The sequence below is a fragment of the Trematomus bernacchii genome, unplaced genomic scaffold (assembly GCF_902827165.1).
Source record: "Trematomus bernacchii unplaced genomic scaffold, fTreBer1.1, whole genome shotgun sequence".
Lineage (NCBI taxonomy): Eukaryota > Metazoa > Chordata > Actinopteri > Perciformes > Nototheniidae > Trematomus > Trematomus bernacchii.
Window position 1 is genome coordinate 7,176,881 of NW_022987705.1, and position 25,590 is coordinate 7,202,470.

The 25,590-nt window shown below is 38.6% G+C and overlaps 1 protein-coding gene across 1 annotated transcript in view; it reads right to left on the minus strand.

The window, feature by feature from the left end:
* The window catches only part of rxfp2a (relaxin family peptide receptor 2a), a 44,000-nt gene that overhangs the window by 5,719 nt on the left and 12,691 nt on the right, over positions 1-25,590 (minus strand). Inside the window, exons 4-16 of the mRNA XM_034140274.1 lie at positions 25,076-25,181; positions 20,045-20,116; positions 18,088-18,159; positions 17,394-17,465; positions 14,834-14,905; positions 9,869-9,943; positions 9,176-9,247; positions 6,223-6,294; positions 5,210-5,284; positions 3,100-3,171; positions 2,922-2,993; positions 2,535-2,764; positions 919-1,064 (exon numbers count right to left, since the gene is read on the minus strand). Coding sequence (XP_033996165.1) covers positions 919-1,064; positions 2,535-2,764; positions 2,922-2,993; positions 3,100-3,171; positions 5,210-5,284; positions 6,223-6,294; positions 9,176-9,247; positions 9,869-9,943; positions 14,834-14,905; positions 17,394-17,465; positions 18,088-18,159; positions 20,045-20,116; positions 25,076-25,181 — 1,208 coding nt within the window. The remainder of the gene's footprint in view (positions 1-918; positions 1,065-2,534; positions 2,765-2,921; positions 2,994-3,099; positions 3,172-5,209; positions 5,285-6,222; positions 6,295-9,175; positions 9,248-9,868; positions 9,944-14,833; positions 14,906-17,393; positions 17,466-18,087; positions 18,160-20,044; positions 20,117-25,075; positions 25,182-25,590) is intronic.

The window sequence follows — 25,590 nt, forward strand, 5'->3', positions numbered from 1 at the left end:
ACGCCCATAACAAACATAACCTTCACAGTTGTTTACACCTCGTCTCAGTATTTCTAACAATTTGGCTCTTGAATCAAAGTTTTTATTTGAAGTGATCAATAGTCAATAGGGTCTGATAAGTGCAAATTCATTGGTATATCATTATTCTCTGCTCATTGGAAAACTGTTATTTATAAATCCACTATTTTAAACATTTGTACATGACATTTGAGGTCAGTTAAGAAAGCACAGATCCAATCAGGTATCGACCAATGAGAAAAATATAAAAAGGTGCTCTTTGTAGTTATCTAACATTCCGTTATCTTGTGTCCTAAGTGTCCTTCCACATAAATCATATGCAAAGAAACTGTTTTAGTATTTTAAGCAGTACAGTTAACATCCATGTTTGCTTTTGTTGTCACATCCAAGCTCACATCCTTGTGTTTGTGCAAAAACAGGGAACTGCTTAGAAAAAACATTCCTCTATACTGTAGCATTACTAGTAGATAAAAACTACTAAAGTAAATTTCACTATACAAATCAAATTCATGCAATCATGGCCGTCTGCCTATTGTAGCATTAGTATTATGAGATGAAAAGTCAGTTTGATGCATCTCGTGTTAGTCAGAAAGAACACAGGGGCGAGTTATATTGAGCATGCATAGGCTCGTAAATGTCACTCCCTGTCAGCATATAAAACTATGGGCAGAATATATTGTTAATCAAATGGTCCCTCCCTCAGCCAAACTGCAAGAAGTGGCAGGATACTGGGCTGATAAGATGCTGTCAGCAGCAGCGGCTCACATGAAATCAGGGGAAAATAATTGGTAATAGCATCTTCAACAAGAAAATATATATATATGCGATATGTATTGCAGTGAATTCAGTTAGTTGAATTGTTCATTTCACACAGCGGGATGGTAATCTATTATAATTTACCTCTGAGGAGAGCATGGCCAGGAATCCAATGGTCCGACACTCAACACTCTCCATCCAGATCAGGGCGTTACGATTGTACTGACCGCGGAATTTCACATCAAACACTCCAACAAAAAACAGGTACACACCCATGAGGCAGTCTGCACCTGAAAGATAAGAGACAGTGACCAACGCCAGTCTGTTTAGAGAGAGGGAAGCTCTGTTTGAGTCCAGCTTCTGGCAGACCAATGATTTCTCATTAATTTTCACAACCCAGAAATACTTCCTACCCTCCAGAGCTTGAAGGAGTAATCACTTGGATGGGACACAAGCATCTGTCTAAATGTGGCTTGTAAAATCCGCTCTAATCACTGTTAAACATGTTCTGTCTTTTGTAATTGATTGCATTTGATTTATACAGCAAACCCGTCTAATGTGCAATTAATTGTTGGAATATGACTTATAATGCTGGTTATTAAAAAAATGTATCTTGATACCACCTCCCGACCTTTTTAAAGCAGAATGTATACATCATTTTCACTGTGTAATCTTCTCAAAGATATTAATATGAAACGTACATTTATCTCACTTAGGGTGGTTTACTTGACCTGAAGATATTTACTTTAAGATCAATATTTAAATATGTATTATTTTGAACGTTACAATCCAGTAATCTTTGGCATAAGGTTTGCTACTATGGTTTTAAATACATACACTTAATATATCCAACCCATATCTTCCTCTTCTTGTAGGATGTTCTACAACACAAGATGTCGCGGAATAAAAAAGTGGAACAAAAAGTGAATCGCTGGAACAACGATGGATCCATTTCCCGGCCTTCAATCTTATGATAATCACTCCTAAAGCTCCAACGGCTCATATTTTATGCTCAGTATCTTCTTCTTTTTCTGGTATAGAAAACCTCCAGAGTATTCATAAAGTTTGACAGGATCATCTTTACCCGTTACTTCTTTAGAAGTATCTTTGACATTTAATGACATGTCTCCCTGCAGGCATTTTGACATAAAGTGTCCTTACACCAGAAATAGCTGATCCATTGGCTTCTATATACTGCAGCAGCAGACTCTCCTGCCTGTGTGTGACCAGTGTGATCAGGCCAACATGTCCTCATGCAACTTCATTTGTTTTTCCTGCATCGATTATGGAAATGTTAGTGACACCGAGCACCTTCCATCCTCCAAGGTGCAGTCTTTCTCTACCTGTGGCCTCATTTCCTCACTGATTATCAATATGTATAAAATTGCAGACAAACTTGCACATTTACTCTCCTACCAATCTCAATTAGATCCCTGCACACTTCGCTTTGAGTGTTGACCTTCAAGACTCTCGATCAGCCTTCGCTTATTTAATATTGAAGTATTTGCCCCTCAGGGTGATAAAAAGATTTACTGCAATTCTTTTTTCCACTTTGCTGAAAAAAAAGGTATACGAACATTGATTCCCCGGTTGGATGATAATTTTTATGATTAAGATCAGCTTTTTTAGCAGTGGGATTTATTTTTATTTTACTAGTATTTGTCTATGTGTGTATTTTGCACTGTTGTCGTGTGGTAACCACAGGGTATTCTTTCATTTGGGGGGCATATACGTGACAGGAGAGCGGTGTGGTTACTCACAGCAGAGGACCTTGATGCAGGCAGCGTGCAGGTTGTTCTCCGCTCGTATCAGTGACCTCATGCAGATGACAAAGAGGTTTCCGAAGCAGGTAATGAAGGCCATCACCCAGACAGACACCCGTAGCACTACGTTAGCCAGCAGGTCCTCAAAGGACGAGATGCCGTCCGTGTTGGGCTTACAGGACCTGACATGAGGTGCATAGGAGCAATACTGGAACGTCTTGAAGTAGCTGGCAGAGAAAAGGAGCATATAAAAAAAGAAAGTGGAAGCAGAAGAAACGGGGGAGAAAGACAGAGAGTTAGACAAACAATGACACAGAGGAAACAAAATGATATCATGTTGTGTCAATTAACATAATTGATCCTAGCACAGTCTGTAGTTCTTACATGTGGGAGAGGTTCTTCATAGGCAGAAACATCTTCGTCTGAATTCCTGGGATCTCTATCCCCTCCAGAGCCCTAGAGAAAACGCAGCATTTTGCACCACCGAACAGGATGCAGCAAGAAGTTGTGTGTGTGTGTGTGTGAGTCAGTGTGTGTGTCTGTGTTGTGTGTGTTTTCTCACAGGGATTGAAGATGTGTCAGGTGGTTGAAGTGGCTGGGATGAATGTGGAGAAGGGGATTGTGGGAGATGTTTCTGTAACAAGAAACAGAGTATGACAGCGTTAATAAATCCTGGCTGAAAGTTTATGTGGCTGTATAACAGTAAAATCCAGATGTTATACGTCTTTTATGACAGGAAAACCTGTTGTTTTCAGACCTGCTCCACAGTGAAACAACGAAAACCCCAAGGAAGGGGTTGTCTCAGTGGATTGCTTGATAAAGATTACGGGTTGTTTTTCAGTTTCAGATGAAGGAAAAGGACAGTTTAGACTGTTTTACAAATAGGTCTGAGTAAACCGTCCATTGCAAGACAAAAATAACAAGTTATTGTTGTTAGGAGTGTAACCTTGATGACATTATCAAGCCGGCAGATCAAACGGATGTTAAGTTATTCTCACAGAATATGAAAAAAACCTGTGCCATCAACCCATCGGTATGAACATTTTAACAGCATTTTGAAAGCTTTACAACACATACTTCAAAAGAAAAACGTAATCAATGTCATTCAAACATATCTGGTTATCTTATACCGTGCAAATCCCGTATATTAAATCAAATATTGGCCTCCAGCATTAAAAAAACTAAACCTGGAGGTGCAGACTGTCCTTAATATCTGTATTTCAGTTCTCCCAGTTCAGATTGGAACTTGGAAAATATTGTTACACAAGAATCTTACGGAGAGTGGGATTGCTTCTCCTGTTGGTGAACAACCTTGGTTTTGCTGTGTGTGTGTGTGTGTGTGTGTGTGTGTGTGTGTGTGTGTGTGTGTGTGTGTGTGTGTGTGTGTGTGTGTGTGTGTGTGTGTGTGTGTGTGTGTGTGTGTGTGTGTGTGTGTGTGTGTGTGTTGTGTGTGTGTGTGTGTCTGTCTGTCTGTCTGTCTGTCTGTCTGTCCTGTCTGTCTGTCTGTCTGTCTGTCTGTCTGTCTGTCTGTCTGTCTGTCTGTCTGTCTGTCATCATTATCTGCTGGAACATAATATTCCGGGGGGAATTTTACGGCATGTCCTCCTTGCTGGGAAGTTGTAAAACTGAGTTGTACCATGTCATTATTTTTGAAAGAGTAGATCCCACGCCACATTGAAAAAATGTGCTAAATGGAAGTCATGCAATAAAAAGTTCTTTGATGAGCTTGCCAGAATTATATTTTAATTTACACCTGGGAATTTTTAAAGTAGACTGAAACAGACAGCGGCACAGTTTATAACTTTAGGCATCATTACTCTTTACTTCACAATAGCATTATTCATGAGCGGTACTCTGACCGGCAGTATCGCTGGTCCTGTCCGCTCCTTTCAAAAAGGGGAACATTTCGTTCAAAGAGGACATACTGAAAATGATGCAGCTCTTTTCAATTCTTACAAAAAATACATTTAGCAAAAATGTTAAAGCAGTAAAATCAGAAGTATGAGTGACACGGTTTTAATGTATGAAGAGGAACAGACGCCATGTTCCAAGACAGCTTCCATTTATTCCAGTCAGACCACAAGGTTAACATATCCCATTATAAGTGAAAGTCCTGCTGGGAAAAGGTTATTTAAAGTATGTAAATAATGTGTGTAAATGTACTCTAAAATGTATTTAATGCAGAAAAATGCCCATGCGAGTGTTGATCCCTTATATAGTATAACATTTTTAATAATGATGCAGTAATATGTACTCTAAGCAGCATTTTACTATTTTAAATACTCCAAACACTGTTGGCGAGTTTAAATAATAAAAACTCATCATGAGCTGATTTAGAATGTAAAGCCTTGTTCCCAAGATGAGCAGTAAAAATAATTATTGGACGAGAAGTATAATGACTCGGCCAATTCTCCATGGCTTTAAAACTTTTGGTTTAGTTTAGTTTTTACAACAATTTATTATTGTATTCTCCATAAAACTGTCTTTAATTCTCTAGGTTTATTTCCCATGGGAGGCATTAATAGTCCGACAAAATCATGTCTTCTAAATGTAATCTTAAAGCATTAGGTCCCCAAAGTGATTTTTCTACATGTAATACTTAATATCATAACTCCCTCATGTCCTCCTCACATTACACACCTTTCCTGGCAGTCAGACTATCAGTTACTCACAGTTTCAGGAGGGACTTGGAGAGGCTCTTAAAAGTGTTTTTCGGCAACTCCCTGATCTTGTTGCTGGACAGATTTCTAAACACAGAGGAGAGGCAGTCATTCAAAAAAAAAGGGAAATAAATTGTTATGGACAAAAGCAAAATGATTCACAAACATGTGTTTCTTGTTTAAACTCAGATAGTGTAAAGCGTAGACCAAGGCACAGACGTTTAAGGGATTGTTCTTTTTCTACTCAACTGTCTTTCCTGATTTAACATTTTTTTTATATAATAGTAAATAGCAAATGATCATATTAATGAAAATTGCAAATCATTTGAGCTTTTCTTTCCAAACAGAGATTAATCTAAGCACCAAATTCATCCATTTATCTAATGTCATTATTTTGTTAAAATAAACTAATCCCAGCCGAACAAAACTGATGGTTTTCTAACACTGCTTCATTAAATCTCCATTATCTTCATTATTAGGCAACACGTGTACCCAGTTTTCTTTTGAACGCCTTAATCACTTACAGGCTGAAAATCCTACTTTAATATTTATTCTGGAGTGGGTTTAAACCAATTATGAATGTATTTATTCAACAGGCTGCTTTCTTATACTTCATCCAAGTATCAAAACAATCAAACAGTTGTTTCAAGCTGCTATTTAATGTAATAAAACTATGAGATATTATTATCTAATCAACCAATCCAGACATTCACATCTGATATTGCAATAATGAGTTGTTGTTTGATAATTCAATGTCAAACAAGACTTTTATGAAATGTTTGGAGCTGATAAACCTCTGCTGATGGGATTAGAAATTATTAACATTTTAGTCAGGCTGTAATAAAATATTCTCAATCAGCAACAAGAAACTCGACCAAAGCATTACATATTCACGAATAGGCATTAAATTCTACCGAAACAAAGTGATTTATTAGACTAACCACCATTTATTCATGATTATCGGATGTAATTTGTTATTAACTCAATTAATTATAGGATTATAATGAGACAGCTGCTTTACTCACAGGTCAGCCAGTTTCCACAGAGACTGGAAAGTGTTTTCAGGAATTCTTCGGATCCTGTTGTCCATCAGAATTCTGGAAAGGACAGAGCACATGTAAGAACATTTGTGCAAAGCGGTGATTCAATCCCTCTGGCGAATCACTGTTGGGAATGAAGGTTAACCTCAATCATTGCAGAATCAGAGTTTCTGACTAGCAGTTCAGAGCAACACTCCACTAATACTGAATCAATTCTCTTTGTCTTGTACAGCTCTGCCTGAAAAGGCAAGATCAAAAACAAAGATAAGAGACAAACCAGAGCTTTAACTTCTAAGACTGTGTGACAAGTGTGATGGAAACTTCTGAAGCAATGGAGATAGGACTCAGAGAGACACGGGGAGAGCAGGTACTTTGATGGCAAACACTGATGGTTTATTTGGAGCTTCGGCCGGAGAATTCACAAGACATGTGCTGCAGCCACGAGGTGACACAGCGGTTGCTAAACCAATTCTGAAGATCTTTACCCCAGTCCCATGTATTTAGCTAGTTCTGAGAGAATAATCAACCTTGTGCATAACAAGATAAAACTACTGTAACACATCAGCTGACGCCAACAGGCAGGAACAGGGAGACAAAACACTGAGAGCAGCCCAAGGTTGCAGGCCTGTGCTCAACGGGGCAGTACAAACTGATAAACTGGGTCAAATTTATGGGCCTATGAAAATAGTTCCCCAACAACAAGATTGACATGACACAAAGTGGAGCTGGGCTTACACACTGCCCAGAACTTCTTACAAGGCACAGCAGTTTTTATCTGACTTTAATCTTTTTTATTCTATTATAGTTGTAAAAGCTTATTTAGTAATCATAGACAAGGTGAACCATGATAACAGATACAAACAGAGAGGCAGGAACGAGCACAGATCGTAAATCAACGAAGAGGAAAACAGCATCAGATTCAGATCCTCTCTCCAAGACTGTCCGTGTGGCGAAAGCATTCTTTACAAATATTTAAAAGTACAAATCCAGTGAGGTTCAAAGTGTGTCCTATACATTAAGTGGATTTCTTTGTATGTTGTCAGTTGAATGATGGAGAATTCTTCATTTTGTTCCTTGCCTCAGGTCTAGTCTTCATGCCGTTATCCCTGTTTGATGCCAGTCATTTATGTATACTTTAACAGTCAGACTTTTTCTTTAATGTCCAGGTAGTTTAGTCACGTTGAGGCACAGGTTAATTTGTTATGAAAATAATGGATTTATACGAAAAACCAACTTTGATTGATGCAATTCCCATCTTTCTGAGAAAATGTCCTCAGTGTGCAGCTGTTTTCTGTTACGTTAGAAAATTGCCTTCTCTTCAATCACAAAGGCAATTCAATTGTTCAGTTTGAAGACCAGAATATAAATTGTACTTGTTGAAATAGTTTTCATAACTCTGTTCTCATAACTCAAAGTTTCTACTCTTCTACTGACAATAATTAATAGTTTTATATTAATTATTGATATCTAGTTATGTTTATTCCATTTATTTGCCAGGGACCATTCTGTATAAAACTAAATGCATCTAACATAAGAGATGATTATACCAGATTTGGCTGCTGTAATTTCCATGATCTAAGCAAACGTTAATGCAACTAATTCAATAACTCTTGACAACTGAATTTAAGAATATAATAAAATACATATAAATATCAAAACATACACCCTAAACTATAAACTATTTACCCACCTCTCCAAGATGCAGAAAATCAGTATGTCTTTTAAAATACACACACATGCGTGCATTGTGCTTATTGTTTCTGAGCTACATTGATGTAGACGAGGCTTAATAATAATAATAATAAATGGAATTTATAAAGCGCCTTTCACGGGACCCAAGGTCGCTGTACATGGTGGACAGACAAAACAAAACAGACAATGAGGAGCGAACAAAACAAGACAAAATAAAATAAAATAAAATAAAGGAAGCCGGGGGACCAGGAAAGGACTAGGGTCCGAAGGCCATGGTGAACAGGTGCGTTTTTAGTGAGGATTTGAAGATGTCCAGTGAGGCAGCGTTCCGGATCTCAGGAGGAGGCTTGTTTCTCACAGTCAGTTTGTTGACATCCTAGAAAACATATTGAAGTCTTTACATGCTTCCTAACTTTAAGAGAGCCTGTTCCATTCATTAACTCACAAAAGGTTTGCTGTTCTCCCTTGAGTCGGCAGTAATTCGATGTCGACATAATTGTAAGAGTGAAGGTGAGGGGTGTGTGTGTGTGTGTGTGTGTGTGTGTGTGTGTGTGTGTGTGTGTGTGTGTGTGTGTGTGTGTGTGTGTGTGTGTGTGTGTGTGTGTGTGTGTGTGTGTGTGTGTGTGTGTGTGTGTGTGTGTGAAACTAAAATAGAAATCAGAACTCACTGTTCAAATGCCATCGGTGTGCCTTGGTAATTGTAACTTTAATTTAATAGAAATGAAAGCTGGCTGAGCTACATATGATGCAGTACCCTTGAATTAGAAGATATATAAAATATAAAACAGATCAGGAACATTAAAACCAGATGGTGTTTATGCACTCCTCAGTCTTTAGGACTATGCTGAGCTTCTAAGGGTTAATAAAACACCAAACGGATCATTTACCTAGACTGATGATACTCCTAAAGACACAATGGTTTTTAATATTGAAGCAGGGGTCTGCCATATCAAACTTTTGAACAAATAACCTGAATGTGATTAAAAAAAAGGTTGCTTCCAAATGTGTCTTTTGGGGGATTAATTAACTAAAATGACTGTGCAAACAGAGAAGAAAAAAACGTGTTATATTGAATATAGCTAAAGGGGAAATAAATAAATTAAAAAAACACAATGTTTACTTCTGGAGGATTTGTTTTATATAGAGTCTAGACAATATGACATCATTGCTGTAATGTCTGATGTGGCTACAATAATGACTCCAAGAAGGGATTGTTTCAAGCCGTTATAAACTAGGATATACTCACAGAACTTCAAGCTTGCTGCAGGACTTCAAGATTGAGTGGTTGAGAGTTTGAATCTGGTTTCCTTCAAGATCCCTGTGAGCAGAACAAAAAGGGAGGGGGGGACATGTTGTTTAAACTTTACAAAACACATATCGTCTTCACATGTGAAAAAAATTCTAAATGAGCACAAGAATAGTAATAAAATATAACATTTGTCTGGTGTTTTGGGGTTAGAATAATATAACATAACCTTGTATTGTTGCAAAAATTAGATATTTTTTACTACTTGCACTTTGTTGTTTATAGTGTATGTGTTGTTGTACTGTGCACCAGAATTGCCATCTGGTGACAATAAAGCTTTATTGAATTGAAAAGGGAAAACAATAAGGAGACAGGTTGGTATTTAAAGAGGGGAATTGGTATGAATGCTGATTGACTGATTAACATTTACAGATGTGGACAAGGTCATTCTTAGTGTCAGACTCATCCTTCATCTCACTTGCTGACAAACATTGTTCAATCTCATCTCATCCACTTATTGTCAGCAATTCGTCGGCCCCCTGTCACCTCTGTCTACCATTCGCTTTTTTCCGTAATCACAAAAGCACAAGCACACACATACTGATAAAGTATTTAAAGAGCAGATGTGTACTGAGTCACACACATGCACTACACACCTGCTCACACACAAGCACACTGTCAGAGCAGACTCACAGCCAGTCCAAGGCAGGCATGTGTTGACAGAAGCTGGGGTGCGGGAGCTGCTGCAGCGCGGTGCCCACCATGGATCTGACAAAAGAAGGAAAACATATTTATTTTTCAAAACAGAAAATTGGACACCCTCAGCGGGGGGGTTCCCATCGTTACGGAGCGGAGGAGATGCACTGTTGCTTTGTATAACTGGAAACAAAACATGTGTGACGCCTTGTGAAACACTAGTGTTGAAAATATAAATAAAAAAATATCATTAATTCACATCTGTTAGTGTAGTGACAAAGGCAGTATTTAATAAAGCATCAAGTATCTACAGTAGGAACAGTAGTGCATATATAAACTACTTATTGTAATCACTAGTTGCATGATTACTGCCATTTTTAAATCTGTACTGTGGTTTTGATTGTGTTTCTTTCACTCTCCCTTGATTTCCCTTGATTTCTACTTTTAGATACTTGAAACGTGCTTGAGATGAATTGAACTATCAGTGTTCTAATTTTTAATACCATTACATTTCATGGCAAAGTCACAATGTGTTCCTGGCAGCGACGTGCACTCAGTGGAGGCAGGGGAGGCAGGGGAGGCAGAGCCTCACCTGTCATACTCCAATGTAACGGAAAAACAACTAAAGAAAAACGAAATAGTAATAATAATAAAATGTCTCCACTGATCTGTGTTGTAAATGTGATTTATGTATGATTCTAATCGCTTTTTATAGTCAAAATCAGCAAATTTGCAGAGCTCCGCTACGGGAGCGATGACAAGTGAGGCAGGGGCGTGCTCTGCCTCTCATAAGCCCACAGTAACTTGCTGGAGCGCGGGCACTAATTTAGCGCGGCCACTTATTTTGTGAGCGCGCTCAGGCCAGTTACTGTGGGGTGAGGTGAGGCACAGATGAGCCCTGCCTCACCTCAGAATGCGTCACCCCACAGAAACTGGCTGGAAAGCGGGCCCTAAGCGCATGCCTGTTACCATCTCACTGTAGGTCACCAATGTAATGTATGTAGATCCCTTTATTACATTTATCCTCGCCATCCATAGTCTCTAAATAACTTATTTCACGTATATATGATATTTAGGCTCGCTGGTCTCAACGGCAATGAAAATGCACCAGGGGAGGCAGCCATAACCTCTGCCGCACTGAAGGGGGCGCACGTGAGCCCACAGGTTCTTGTTGCTACTGTAATTCTACGCAGAGACGGTAGACGTAACAACAAACTAGACTTTTGAAAATACAGGAAGATAAGGAGGACTTTTACAAAAAAGTAATAGAGATTGTTGTCCAGAAGGATAGCATGGACTTCATCTTCAAGTCAAGGTAAGACCACATTTGTAATGAAAATGGGATCTTACTAAGAAACAACAATCCAATATTTAGATTTTGGGTATCCTTTTGTTGATCGGTCTATTTAAAATGAATCGAAGCATCAGACTAAAAAAGCTTTTGAAAATAACCGAATATTTCGATTAAGGTCAAAATATAATATTTGTAAATCTGACTCAGTGCCTCACCAGCCATGAACCTCACCGCACGTCACTGGTTCCTGGCATGATGGAGTTTCTGAGAAGGGACTGATTTCTCCAACATCTTTGACTTCAGAGTTGGCAGGCAAACGTGCATCACGAGTCCATATACAACTCTGTGAAGGACGTTATTTTAACGATTTGTTGGTTTGTGTATGTGTCAGCAAGGTTATGTAAAAAAATACTTTCCTGATTTAAATATTTGATGTAGTGTTCTCAGGATAATATCACATGCTCACAAATGATTTATCAAACAACAGTGGATTAAATAAATAATAAATGGTTCACTGTAGTTTGAAGTCATTTTTTACATTTCTGCAAGTATACTGAAATGAATATAAATGTCTAATCATTGGAAGGTAAGAAATCAGAACAAAAGCCTTGGATTTAAAAAATAGTCAGCTCTTAATGCAAGAACACGATTAGTAGTTTAAAGGTAACATCAAACCCTTCTCAGGAGCCTTTAATCAAATGCAGTTCAATCTCCTAGCACTGTGAGGGTTAAAGTAAAGTCAGTTTTCAAAGAAGAAACTTTGATATTTCGTGGGGTAAAACTTCAGACAGATGAGAGACTGAGCAGAGACCCGTGACTGCAGTTCATCCCAGATGGATGAAGAAGCAAAGAGACAGACATATGTTCACTTCTCTGAGAGTTACTCCAAGGAGGTAAAAAAAGATCTTTGAATGAGTCAGGCAGAGTGAGTGCACATTTAAACAAAGCTTTTATCTGTCATGCGTCAACATTAAAGGAGGTGTTTATTGAAATAGATACCCGTTTAGGGAAGACAAGAAAAATAGAGAGAGATTAAGGAGGGATGAAGCAGAGACGCAGAGGACAGCCTTAAAGGGCCCATGTCATGGCCATTTCCACTGATCATAATTACATTGTTGAGGTATACTAAAATAGATTTATACTGTGCAATTTTCCAAACTCACATTGGTTTCGCATACAGCATCTCTGTCAAGCATGTGTATTCAGCAGTATTCACTTTCTCCACTAAACGACTCGTTGGAGCTCTTGCCCCCCCCTCCCTGTGAGCCTAGTGTGCTCCGATTGGTCAGCTCGGCCACTCGTTCTGATTAGTCAACCACCAGAGAGGCCATGTCTAACAGTGCTTTTCCCGGCTGCTCTCAGCGTAACATCAGTCTTATCATGGCGTCGGCACAGCCGTATATTTTATATACATATATATTTTTAACTGTTGTTATAGAAGAGTGTGACGGCCCCAGGGCCTTTGTCTTACGATGGGGTGGAGCTGAAGAGGCTAATCAGCACGATCACGGACACCTCCGGACACTACGGCCCCAGTCTCTCTCCAAAGCGGCTGCGGGAAGACTCTGCGATCCTCTCAACCACCTATTTCTCCATTTACCACAATAAATGTGCCGTGGTTTTGTAAACTCGTGTATGTCTCCTTGTCTTTGTGGCCTACGAGCCGCTCATAACAAAGAGTAAGTTATTTTTACCCGTTATAAACTACTACTGTTTGATGAGAAATCAAATCATGGTTTGCTATATATGAATTCAGGGAAGAAAGGATAGGCCTACTAAGTATTTCCATTAAACTTTATTTTTAGAAATGTACAAAATGAACATAAATATACATATATACACGGTATATCATCCATTCCTCCTCCTTGCATCTTGCCTGCGCACAGTCGGTGCGGTGCCTTTTAGCACGACGCCTCAGTAGTAGTAGAAGTGCCTTTTAGCACGTCATGGATTGTCCGCCAGGATCTGGCTGGACGAAATCAAATGCAAATCACAAAATATTAGAGAAACTTAGTTGTTTTAGATTCGTTAGTAGTAGTTGTGTAATGAACAGCTTGCCTGCTAATATGCTAACCTAGCTTTGTTTACCTTGGTAGCTAACACGATATGAACGTTAGCTTGGAGGAAAGGCAACTATAATGCAGTGTAATAAAACTACTATGAACAAAAGCTAGTGGTTCATATTAGGCTAGCAATAACGTGTTTATAATTGCAATCGTATACGGGTATTCTGCTACCATACAATGTAACTTGCATGAATACATTGTTTTGCGCTAGCATACAGCTAGCCTCGTTAGCTACATGCAGTATATGTACGGTCACAATGTACGGTAAATCACAGTACAGTATACTGTATGAGTATTCCGTGTGTGTGAATGCAGACATTCTCCTGCTATGAGATACATGTATGCAAGGCCATCTGCTGATATTAGAGTTGATATATGGAAACTCTAGCAACTTAGTTAGCACAGTTAGCACTGTGTCAATGGCTTAGCAGTCCAACACAGTTTACACATTTAAACAGTCTTGTTTGATAAATACACAAATAACAATGCAAACTTACAGGTTGTATACCCAGATCTTCCCCTGCTCCAAACGGTCCAAACAAGCTGTGCATATCCGGCCTCAAACTGGGCAATGTTTTGGAAGCTTTCGTCTGTGAAATGCCGGTTCTTCCGAACCTCTGGAGGAGGAACACGCCGCTGCTGGTGTGGCCATAGCTCTTCGGGATTGGTCCATTTCGTTCCGGGTACCGCATGACATCAGGCGGTACCCGGAACTAAATGGAAGACTCAAATGGGCAGTGACGTATCTCCAACGAGGCGTTTTGGGGAGGTATTTTCTGTGTTAGAGTTTTACTCGCTACAGGGTGTACTTTGAGGGTTTTGACTCTGCACACCGTTTACATGCATAAAAACCTTCATAACACACAAGGGGACGGGTAATAACCGGAAAAGCATGACATGGGAGCTTTAAGGCTTTCTCACCGGGAACAAAGACCTGGAGAACAATACTGCAATCTTGCCATTCTATTAAGAAGAAGTGCCAGGGCGGTTTTAAGGTCAGTGAAGCAGTTACTGAAATGGAGAGGATGGAAGAATAACAAGTGAAGTCAGAGACAAAAGAGTGAGGTGACATGTCAGGATGGAAACAAGCCCTTTTGTTAAAAAAAACAAGGTGTGTTTTTTGAGAAAAAGCATATGGCCCATGAAATGGCAAACAATCGTAAGACCTCACTGACCCTCATTACTTGACTGCTGTTATAACACAAAGACATGACTGATTATGAAATGAAGTGTGAAATGTAATCACAGAGTACAACTAAACAGACATTTAACATGCGTAAAGCTCTTGTCCTGCATACTCACATGTTTAAATAAGATAAGTTCGTCAAATGAAGGTGGTTTACATTTAAAAATGCCCATAATATTAATATTCAATTTGGTAAGTTGAGAGACAGTATGTTATTATAACCATTAGACATAAAAATGTTTATTTTCCCATGTGGAGTTTCTTCAGGTTAGCAATTATTCTCAAAGGGTATGATGCTTTCCTTCAAACTATATCCATATTATAGTACATATGCAAGACAACTGCCGGAGTTATTTTTGAGAATTGAAATCAGCCAACAATACAACAGATATTTAAGTAAAAACATTGCAACTCACAGGTACGTGAGGGACTGGAGCCCGGTGAAAGTGTCCTGGGACAGGATGCTCAGTGGGTTATGATCCAAAAACCTGACACAGAGAATTGTAATGAAAAGATAGTTAAACATTTTGGATAAGATTTGCTTTCTCATCCAGAAGATCAACACCACTTTCCCGTCAATACGTGAAAACTATACTGTACAGCCAGTAAATAACTTTTGCGTACTGACGAGAAGTGGTGTTGATCTTCTGGTTAAATAAAGCAAATCTTATCTAGCCTAGCTTAGCATAAATAGAGGAGGGGTAAAGAGCAAGCCTGGTTCTGTTTATTGGTAAAAAGAACTAACAAATAAAAATGTGATTTATGAACATGTTGTACCTTGTAGGTTGAATATTGGCTGTAGCTTAATATTCTAGCATATAGACATGAGAGTGGTTTTAATAAAACTATCATAAGAAGATTATTAAAGAGACCTTAGAACAAGAAACGGTCACAAAAACACAACCGCAAAACAGAAACACCACAATTCAAAATGTCTATAACAAATGCCTTTACGTTTTTATGTTGTCTGTACTGAAATAAACATGATGTGAAGTAGAGCCTTATCTAACCCCAGCACCCTGCAAACAAACTACACATATCTAAACTAACATTTATTTATTTGGGTTAGATACCATCGAGAAAACATGAAATAATATAAAAACAAATAATAAAGTCTGGGTCCTTCACATTGAAACCTGATTTAGTAGACCTATAACACGACAGGCCCAAAACAAAGGGCACCGTTTAAAAAGCTCTGGAGCAAAAACAATATAACGCACCCATAAAGCTCTTTGCCTCATTAGCTTTACAGACATTCATGTCTGTGTAATGGTACTCAAATTGGATTTCATGGGGAAAATAAGGCATAATCTCCACAGCTGTACAACGTTTATGACTCCTTATAGGGAAGTGCTCTTGTATTTTCCACAAGTCACACAGTGTCCTGCCATCTGCATTAATATGAAACCTCAGCAGAGTACACGACACAATGACCTTCTCGTGAGTAGGTTGATGTCTGTCTTGTGTGTGTGTGTGTGTGTGTGTGTGTGTGTGTGTGTGTGTGTGTGTGTGTGTGTGTGTGTGTGTGTGTGTGTGTGTGTGTGTGTGTGTGTGTGTGTGTGTGTGTGTGTGTGTGTGTGTGTGTGCCTGGAAAGCGTACCCTGTCAAACTTTGACAAACACCCAACATAAATTAGTCATGGCTGAGAAGTTTGAAGTGTACAGAATGCAATGATGGATGTGTTCTGACGTGGACAAATTCTGTTTGTTTATCATAGATGGAATTTATTAAGAAAAGCGGCTCGAAAGAGTGCATGAGGGTCTGTGTTTGAGCTGTGCAATGCTGTATGTTGCGTCATTGCTTAATATCTATCATACTTTCTGAGGATATTATCTACAAAATCTTCATATTTAATAAACATTAACATCTACTTAAAGATCATATATAGGAAATACCTCATAATGCAGAACTTGCCTGAGAATTATCACGTTTTAAAGATTTTTCATTATTAAAACAACTCCTGATATAGTTGTCTGTTTATCTATGGTTACATTGCAAAAGGGAACTGTAAATGGAAGGTTTAGCATACTAAGTGTGCAAATTTGTCAAAATATAATAAAACAGAGGCTAACATGCATCTTTCAAATCATGGTAGCTGTTCATGAATATGACCCAAAAATAAATATACCCGATATTACTAACAGGGGTGAAAATATAAGTCTTCCTTGAGTATCTTGGACTAACTGATCTGTCCTGACTCTCCCCAGCCTCCCCAGTGGGACTGAAGCCCCCCATCCCGCCAGTCAGTGGAACCTTAGGAGAGAGGAAGGGTCCTGTCGTCATGGCGCCCGTCAATGTGGACCCTGAGAGTAAGCCGGGCGAATTCGTCCTGAAAAGCTTGTTCGCCAACTTCACCTTGCTCTCCGAACGCAAGATCCGCATCATCATGGCCGAACCCCTGGTGAGTGACTCTGCATCTCACCTTTTTTGAAGAAGTTTTATCTCAGTGTTTTTGTATGTTTATAGCACTTAGGGTTGAACACCTGATACTGTATGTTTCATAAAAGGAACATAACAAGATTAGTGCCTGGAGAACCTAGTCTGATGCTAAGTAATGAAATTGGTTCTGGGCCTGTTTTAAGCACTCAGCCGATGATCACATTTACATTTATCTGAAAATGGAACACCAACAAAGCTTCATAATGTCTTCATTATTAACAGTTGGACTCTGGAGATATATTAAACAAATTCAGACAATGCAGTGACACTTTGGTCTAAGTTTGGATTACAACTTATTTTCAAGGCATTAAACTTGCTGTTCCCTGTCTCAAAGTTCCATAAAAAAAATGTTTCCACCTGTTCTGATCTCTTCTGACATGGATGTTGTTTCCTCGTGTGTGTGTGTGTGTGTGTGTGTGTGTGTGTGTGTGTGTGTGTGTGTGTGTGTGTGTGTGTGTGTGTGTGTGTGTGTGTGTGTGTGTGTGTGTGTGTGTGTGTGTGTGTGTGTGTGTGTGTGTGTGTGTGTGTGTTACTCACAGCCACTGTAATTGATGGAGATCACTGAACACACCGGGACTCAGGGAGGATATCAAGTTTTCACTGAGAAACCTGGGGTAAAAAAACAGAGACAGAAGGGATGATATTCTATTTTTGTTTATTTTATTCTCAGGGATATAACCTTTCAAGCTAAATTAATTACATAATATAAAAGTCTTGACAATCTCTAGTTTCAACTCTACAATGATTTGCTGATTTTCTTTGTCATATATCATAGAAAACTGAATATCTGGGTTTTAAACTTGCTGCAATTGCCATTTTTTCCATTATCTTTTCCATTTCATAAATAATTAATCTTTTAATTGAATCAAATAACGCGGAAATAACTCTATCATGAAACGTAATGGAAGCCCTAGTACACAGTTACATAAAAATACATCTATCATTTTCTAACTGTGCTTAAACTTGAAACACTTTCCTGACAGCTTGGTTTTCTGACCTAAATGTTCTTCTGTTTTTCGATTGGCTTTTGTCGACAACGTAATTAACATTTTAGTTTATGTATGTGTCAACTATTCAGTGTCCCCAGAGCCAGTTTGGAGTCAGAACATTTTACCAAAGCCTTGTGCAATACTGTCAGACAAATGTGTTGCAAAAATTACTTTTTCTCTAATGCAAAAAAACAAGAAGTCACAGTCACAGTCACTCATTTTGAAGTGGGCAGGCTACTTACAACCTCTTCAAACTGTACAAGCCGCTGAAGGCGTGTTTGGATATGAACTGGAGGCTGTTGTTTTGCAGATACCTGGGAACAGAGTAAAATAATCAAAATCCATTTTCCCTCAACGCACACTTACACAAAGATTACGCCTGAGAATACAGACAGGATAATACACTCATAAGGACAGAGGACAGAACAATCAGTTGCTGAGATGTAATATATGACCATTAAATCACCCCTATAACTAGTGTTCAAAATATGTAAATTGCCATTAACTTTTAAGACAGTGAATATGTTTGTGAATGTGTGTGTTCCCTACTAACTAGATGCTGCAGACAGCTGCTTTATAAAAACAACTCAAAGTGTGGACATTATTGATTATTTTGGTACCCCACAACATGCAGCACGAAAGTAAATCCTCGCAAAGTAGACATGCTGGACTAGAGTTACACTCTGTGCATACTCATGAATCCACTGTGTCGAAAAAGGAAACAAAAGGCAGCTTCAAGTCTTGAGTTATATAAAAGTGTCATCTGTTTTACACTTCGTTGGTGTATTCATGCCTTCTTCAGTATTTATCATTAATAATGAAAGTCACAATTCTTAAGAAGATTCTGTGTGTTTCAACATTAATGCACACTTCCTTAATACACATCTATACTTAGAATGACGCAGCATAATGAAGACAGTTGAATGCCAAATGGTTCAAATGTAAACAAATACTTCTGGTTATCTGTCACTACATTTATCTTTTCTTAGTATTTATCTTCATGACAGATGACTAAAACTAAAATGACATCAGAGATGATTCGTTCCTAATCAATTTTTAAATGATTAATTGAGTATAAACGAATTAACAATTGGAAATGCGAGAACGACTTACCGTAACCGTCACTCTAGTTGCCTCCTAACGGTGAACAGCATGACATTTATTTGACCGCAGTCTGTCTCACATAATAAAATCATTTCAAGTACGATAAATGAAACAAAATGTCAAGTTTGCCTGGTTCACCTGGTAATTTACGCAAGAATAACACACATCTATTTGTAATGTCTGACAATAAAACAGATGAACTGCTTCATAATGATTGTGGACAATCTACAGCAAAGAAAATAATTAAATGAAAGGGGACGGATGAAATAAATCCATATTTAAAAAAAACACAACCACGCTAAGTGGCTGGCCATAAAACATTTTAATGTGTGTTGAGCTCATTTCATCTATGATTTCAGAGATCCACATTTATATCTGGAAATGCAAACAGTAGTAACATTTCAATGGACATTCCACTTCTGTCTTTCGGGGTAGGAAAGGTGAAAAAAACTAAAAAACGAAATGTATTCAACTCAAAAGGCAAGTATTAGGATGGGCTCTTATCTTCCGAACCAAACACATGTTTTTATTTGCTTGTATACATTTACAGTATGATGATTATTGGCACATGTGGCCATATGTAGGGTGGCTGTGGCTCAGTGGGTAGTGTGCTGGACTTTGAATCAGGGGATAGCAAGTTTGAGTCCCACTGCAGTCAGCATGTCGTTGTGTCCCTGGGCAAGACACTTCACCCCAAATTGCTCCTGTGGGGATTGTCCACAGTACTGAATGTATGTAAGTCGCTTTGGATAAAAGCGTCTAACAAATGACATGTACTTTTTGTTTTATTTCCAGTCTTTTGATAGATTTTATTTTAATGTACCTTCTTTCCCTTTCTACCTGTATATACATATGCATGTTATTAAGTAACAAACATTGAGTGTGCCTTTCGACTTCATTAGTGCTAGTTTTGCTCAGTCATTAATTCCTTCTTTTTTTTACTGTAGTGGGACTATTGTTTTCTTAACCCCTACCATAACATCTCATCTAAGAGATTCTGAGTAACTCACCAAGTGTAGAAAACACATAAATAACAGAGTTTACCGACCCAAACTGTATTTGCAAAAATGTGGAAAGCAACATAAAAATACTTACAGTCTCTCTAGGTAAGAGTATTCTGAGAAAACTAAATCAGACAACACTCGAATCTCATTTCTCCTCAGTGACCTGTAACAGAAGCCATACAATGGTAGAGTTAGGAAAGCACAAAATGCATTTAATGTTAACACAGTGGAACAATTTACTGCTATTATTTAGAGGTGGCTTTTAAAGAGTGTGTGGCTTCACATTTCTACAATAATTGAAGCACCATCTGTCAGAGTGAATACTTGAAAAGGTCCACCGTGTAATATGAAAAAGTTGGACCAAGACCACAGTGGAATAATACTGGACGCAGGGAAGGTGGAATAAAAATGAAGGGATATCACATTTTGCCATCTGTCTCAAAACGGTATTTTCAATGGCAGTAACAGAATAATTTTGAATGATTTACAATCTTTGAAAATCATGTTCATCATCATCTCCTCGTCAATTTATTTCCAGATGGGCAAATCATTTTTCAACTGCGTTTTTTTCTTTATCTCATAGTTCAAAATTGGATGTTAAAAATGTAAAAAATTTCTGATAAAGTTAACGAAAATGTAAGCGGGCTAAAATAAGAATAAATAAATGGGTCCACAATTGATAAACTGTTGAAACTATCAACTATAACAAACTCAAACTTTTGTCATCCACAGATACTGCACCTGTTGACCTACCAAGCAATTAATTTATACTGTTAGTTTTACACTTTGAATGTCAAGCACAGAACAAGATATTCTGACTTTTAAATTGATCCTCTCTTAACTCAAGCATGACAGTGCTGTGGCTTTTAGAGGTGAAAAGGTATCTCCAGAACCACGGGACAACTAGACTTAGGGCTGTCGGAAAATATCTATTATAATAATTCAGCAAGCGTACAATCACTGAGAACAAAAGACAGAGAGACTGACATTGAATTACTCACTAACAGAGCGAAAGGGGATGGACAAATTGAAAGGGTGTCTGTAGGAATAAGATTAAACAACCTAACCGAATAAAGACATAGAGACAGAGAAGTAATTTTCACACTGTATGCACGAAACTAACTAAAAATATGATTGAAAGCTACAACAAACATCTTATTTGTGTTACTGTTGATCTTTCTGAGCAGTGGGGGCCGCAGCAGAGGCCCAGTGATGTTGTCAGGGAATCAGGAACTCAAACTGTTTCTGGGGCTATTGTAAAATCCAAAGCTAAGCCAAGCGAGACAGTGCCCTAAAATCAAACGGTTGAATTGATTTTACAACTAAAAAGCAGCAACTGCACAGACTATAAAGTAGGGGAGAAGCGGTGCTGTCAGTAGCGTGCAGACCTGTGCTGCAGCCTGAACATTGATTATTGGCTGAGGAGAGATTTATTTGAAAAAGATACAGCTTCTTTTGTAAGAAGAGAGCAAGGGAGTGACTTCTCTTTTGAAAGCGAAGAGAAGTAAGTGTGAAATGACCTGCGGACTTAAATGCAACAATCAAACTAAGGATGTATCATTTTGACAGTGAATTGCCATATAAATGAGAATATGCAAATGAGAATGCAATCTAAATGAAAACTTTCCAAAACTTCATTAAAAAGTGCAAAATTGTTGCAACAATTATATGAATGGCAATAGTAGAAAGTAGAGGAACTGAATATCACCGAAGATACCTTTATTCTTGCACACTAAATGTAAATAATATCCTATTTCTATATTGTGTTAGCTGTCATTTAGCCCTTTCATAGTGGTTTATTTGTCAGATAGTTTACAGATCTTTAACTTCACGGTCAACTTTTATATTTGATTGTTTTATCTTTTCAAAGCAAAGACAAGTAAGTGTGAAATGACCTGCTTACTTAAATGCAACAATAAAACGTATGAGGTATCATTTTGACAGTAAATTGCCATATAAATGATAATAAAATCAAAATCACTTCGAAACAACTTCAAAAACATCATTAAAAAGGGCAAAACTATAATGACAATTATATGCATGGCAATGTCAGAAGGTAGAGCAACTAAATATCCCTGAAAATACCTGATTCTTGCACACTAAATGTAAATAATATCCTACTTTTATATTATACTGTGTAAGCTGTAATTTAGCCCTTCGATAGTGTTTTATTTGTCAGATAGTTTACAGATTTTTAATTCACGGTCAACTTTTATATTTTATTGGTTTATCTGCTGGTGGTGAGGACTTCAGACAACTTCAATTTAAAACATGCTATAGAGACAAGTGCCATCAGTTTTAGGCTTGATTGAAGGTCATTCCAAGACCAAGGACCATAATAAGAAAGACTCCTTTTTCCAGCCTCAGTCCGTACAGTAGGTACCTGGAACCGTATCCAGGCACTGGATCTGAGGTTGTAAGAGTCGCAAACTGGGGCAAATCTGACACATATGTAAAGTGGAAGCTTACCTAAAATGGCTTTATACATTAATACAAACCAGTGCTGCATCCTACGCATAGTAAGTGAGGACCATCCAGTTAGGCTATACAGTGTGCAATGATGAGTCCTATAGTGTGCATTTGATATATAACGCAGTGCAGCATGGTAAAGTGGGTCAAGTTTGGCCAAAACAGTGGGACAGGCAAATCTATAAATGGTATCACCGTAGTCCAGCTGGGACAGGAATAAGCCAGAGACCAACCTTTTACGGGATGAAATTGAAAAACAACATTTAAGTCTGAAAAGTCCAAGAGTGAATTTCAATTTCTTTGTTAAAACTTCAATATGGTGTTTAAAGTTCAGATTACTGTCCAACCAAAAGCCCAGATATTTGTAGGTATCAACAAACTCAACAGAAACGCCATCAAGGGTGTCAATGGAGAGGCAAGAGGAGGACGCTGACTTGGGAGCAAAAAGCATTGCTTTGGTTTTCTTACTGTTCAATAGCAGTTTGGAATCAAGAAGTGCATGCTGCAGCGTGATAAAATCTGATTTTAAATTGGAAACGGCCATATCCAGAGAAGGAGCACATGAGTATACAATAGTGTCATCAGCATACATATGATAGGTAGAAAATTGCATCTGATTACAAATATTGTTTACATATAATAAAAAGAGCAAGGGCCCCAAAATAGAGCCCTGTGGAACTCCCTTCTCCAAGGTGACAGGGTCAGAGACAGTACTACCCAACCTGACGCATTGAGTACGGTCGGTTAGATAACTCTGAAACCAGCAAATGGCATTGTGACCGAAACGAGACACCAACATAACATTAGACATAATGTGGTGATCTACAGTGTCAAATGCTTTGGCTAGGTCAATAAACAATGCAACACAAACTGATTTCTTATCCAAAGCAGCCTTAATATCGTCTAAGACTTTCAGACTGGCAGTCACAGTACTGTGCTTTGATCTGAATCCAGATTGCATAGGGTTAAGGATGTTGTGTGAATTTAAAACATTGATGCATTTCTAATCAGTACAATCAATGTTAATAATTCAAAATTGGTGTCAGTTTTATTAGTTCAAGGAATTCTCTTCAGGCCCTTGCCACTAAATAAAAGATATGAATGAGACAATGAAGCACAAAAGAACATTAGATGCGTGACAAATGAGGTAATGAAACAGATTACTGCTTTTAAGATTCTGAAACAAAATGAGTCCTGGAAAGTGGTGACCAAAGTAAGATAATGACAATTGACTTGATGTATCGTGAAGTTTGCTGACGACAAGACCGTCATCGGCCAGATCACCGACGGCGACGAGACGACGTACAGAGAGAAGGTTGCAAACCTGACATCTTGGTGCCAGGATAACAACCTCCATCTCAACATCAGCAAAACAAAGGAGCTGATTGTGGATTACAGGAAGCAGCAGGGAGAGGGACACGCCCCCATCGCCATCAATGGGACTACGGTGGAGAGAGTCAGCAGCTTCAGGTTCCTCGGTGTCCACATCACTGAGGACCTGACATGGACTCATCACACTAACACCATCACCAAAAAAGCTTGTCAGCGGCTCTTCTTCCTCCGCAGGCTGAGGAGGTTCAACATGGACTCCAGGATACTCTGCAACTTCTACAGGTGCACCATAGAGAGTATCCTGACTGGCTGCATCACGGCCTGGTACGGCAACTGCACCGCCCTCAATCGTAAGGCTTTACAGAGGGTGGTGAAAACTGCACAGCACATCACCAGGACGGAGCTGCCATCCATGGAGGACCTTTACTCCCAGCGGCTCAGGAAGAAAGCCCTCAGGATTACAAAAGACCCCCATCACCCCAGCCACAAACTGTTCTGTCTGCTGCCGTCTGGCAGGCGATACCGCAGCATCCGGACTAAAACCACCAGACTCAGGGACAGTTTCATCCCACAGGCCATAAGACTATTAAACACCTGAACTTTTGAACAACATCCACAACATTAATCTGGCTGCAATTTAGAAATTATTTATCTAATATATCATATTTAATCACTTGCATATAGACTCTTATTGCACTATTCCACTTTTTTACTTTTTGTATTTACTTGCAATATTCTTTCTGTTTTTTCTGTTTTATTGTGTTGCACTGTTGGAGGAGCCTGTGACCTAAGATTTTCATCGTCATAACTACACTGTAGCTATGTACGCATGACAATAAAAGCCTTGAACCTTGAACCTGGAACCTTGAATGTAATGAGAAAGCTAGTTTTAAAAAATTGTTTCCCAGGTGTTGAGTAGATATGATGACTAGAAGACAGAGGGGAAACAGCCTGGTGGTCTACAAACTCAAAATACACCTTTGAGCAGCCCAAAATCTTAGTAAGAGATATTTTCCATAGCAGACATTTTTGCTGCTCATAACAGAAAAAGCACAAGTGTAATTGATTACATTAAAAACAACAGAATTCCATGTCGCTGGGTGCCATCCATCTTCCTGGTATTGTGCATTTTGGCTCAGTGGCACGGTTCACTGCTTTGCTTTCGTTCACAAAATCAGTTTTACAAGGAACAGGATTACATCTTTTGACTATAAAAGCCTCTGCACATCTCCAGGAACATAAACAACACGCTGAAAACTGCATTGCTGAAGCCAGATTCTGGACTGAAATAGCTTTGTGAATACAACGAGAAGACACTTACAGCCAGGTAACGTTAGGAGAGAGCCGAGGAACATCCTGCAGGTTGACCTCCACACACACCACATCTGTCTGTTTGCAGTCACAACTCTCCGGATACTCCTGCAACACTACACACACATACACACACTTTAAACATGCATTCATGGTTTCTTATTATAGAAGGTTATTACAGAATGTTAAAAAGTGATACATGTGATGTTCCTTTGGGAGACAACATGAACCATTTGATTGTGCAGAAATTATTTTCATCATCGAACAGTTGTTGAAATTGAAAATGCCTGTTACTTATTACCAGGGCCGTACAGTGCTGGTACAGCTTTATGCTTCTTGTGCTTTTCTCTTTTTTACTTTAGTGTGTTATATAGGTTTTTGTGCATGTACAGTAAATGGTCTGCAAAGGCTAAAATCCCAAAGTTCACGACCGAGGGAGTTTCTCTCCCCCACTGCCTGAAACGCCTCTATTGGACTCCTTGGTTTACTTCTGTGACATAATAAAATCACTATGTAGCACTGCAG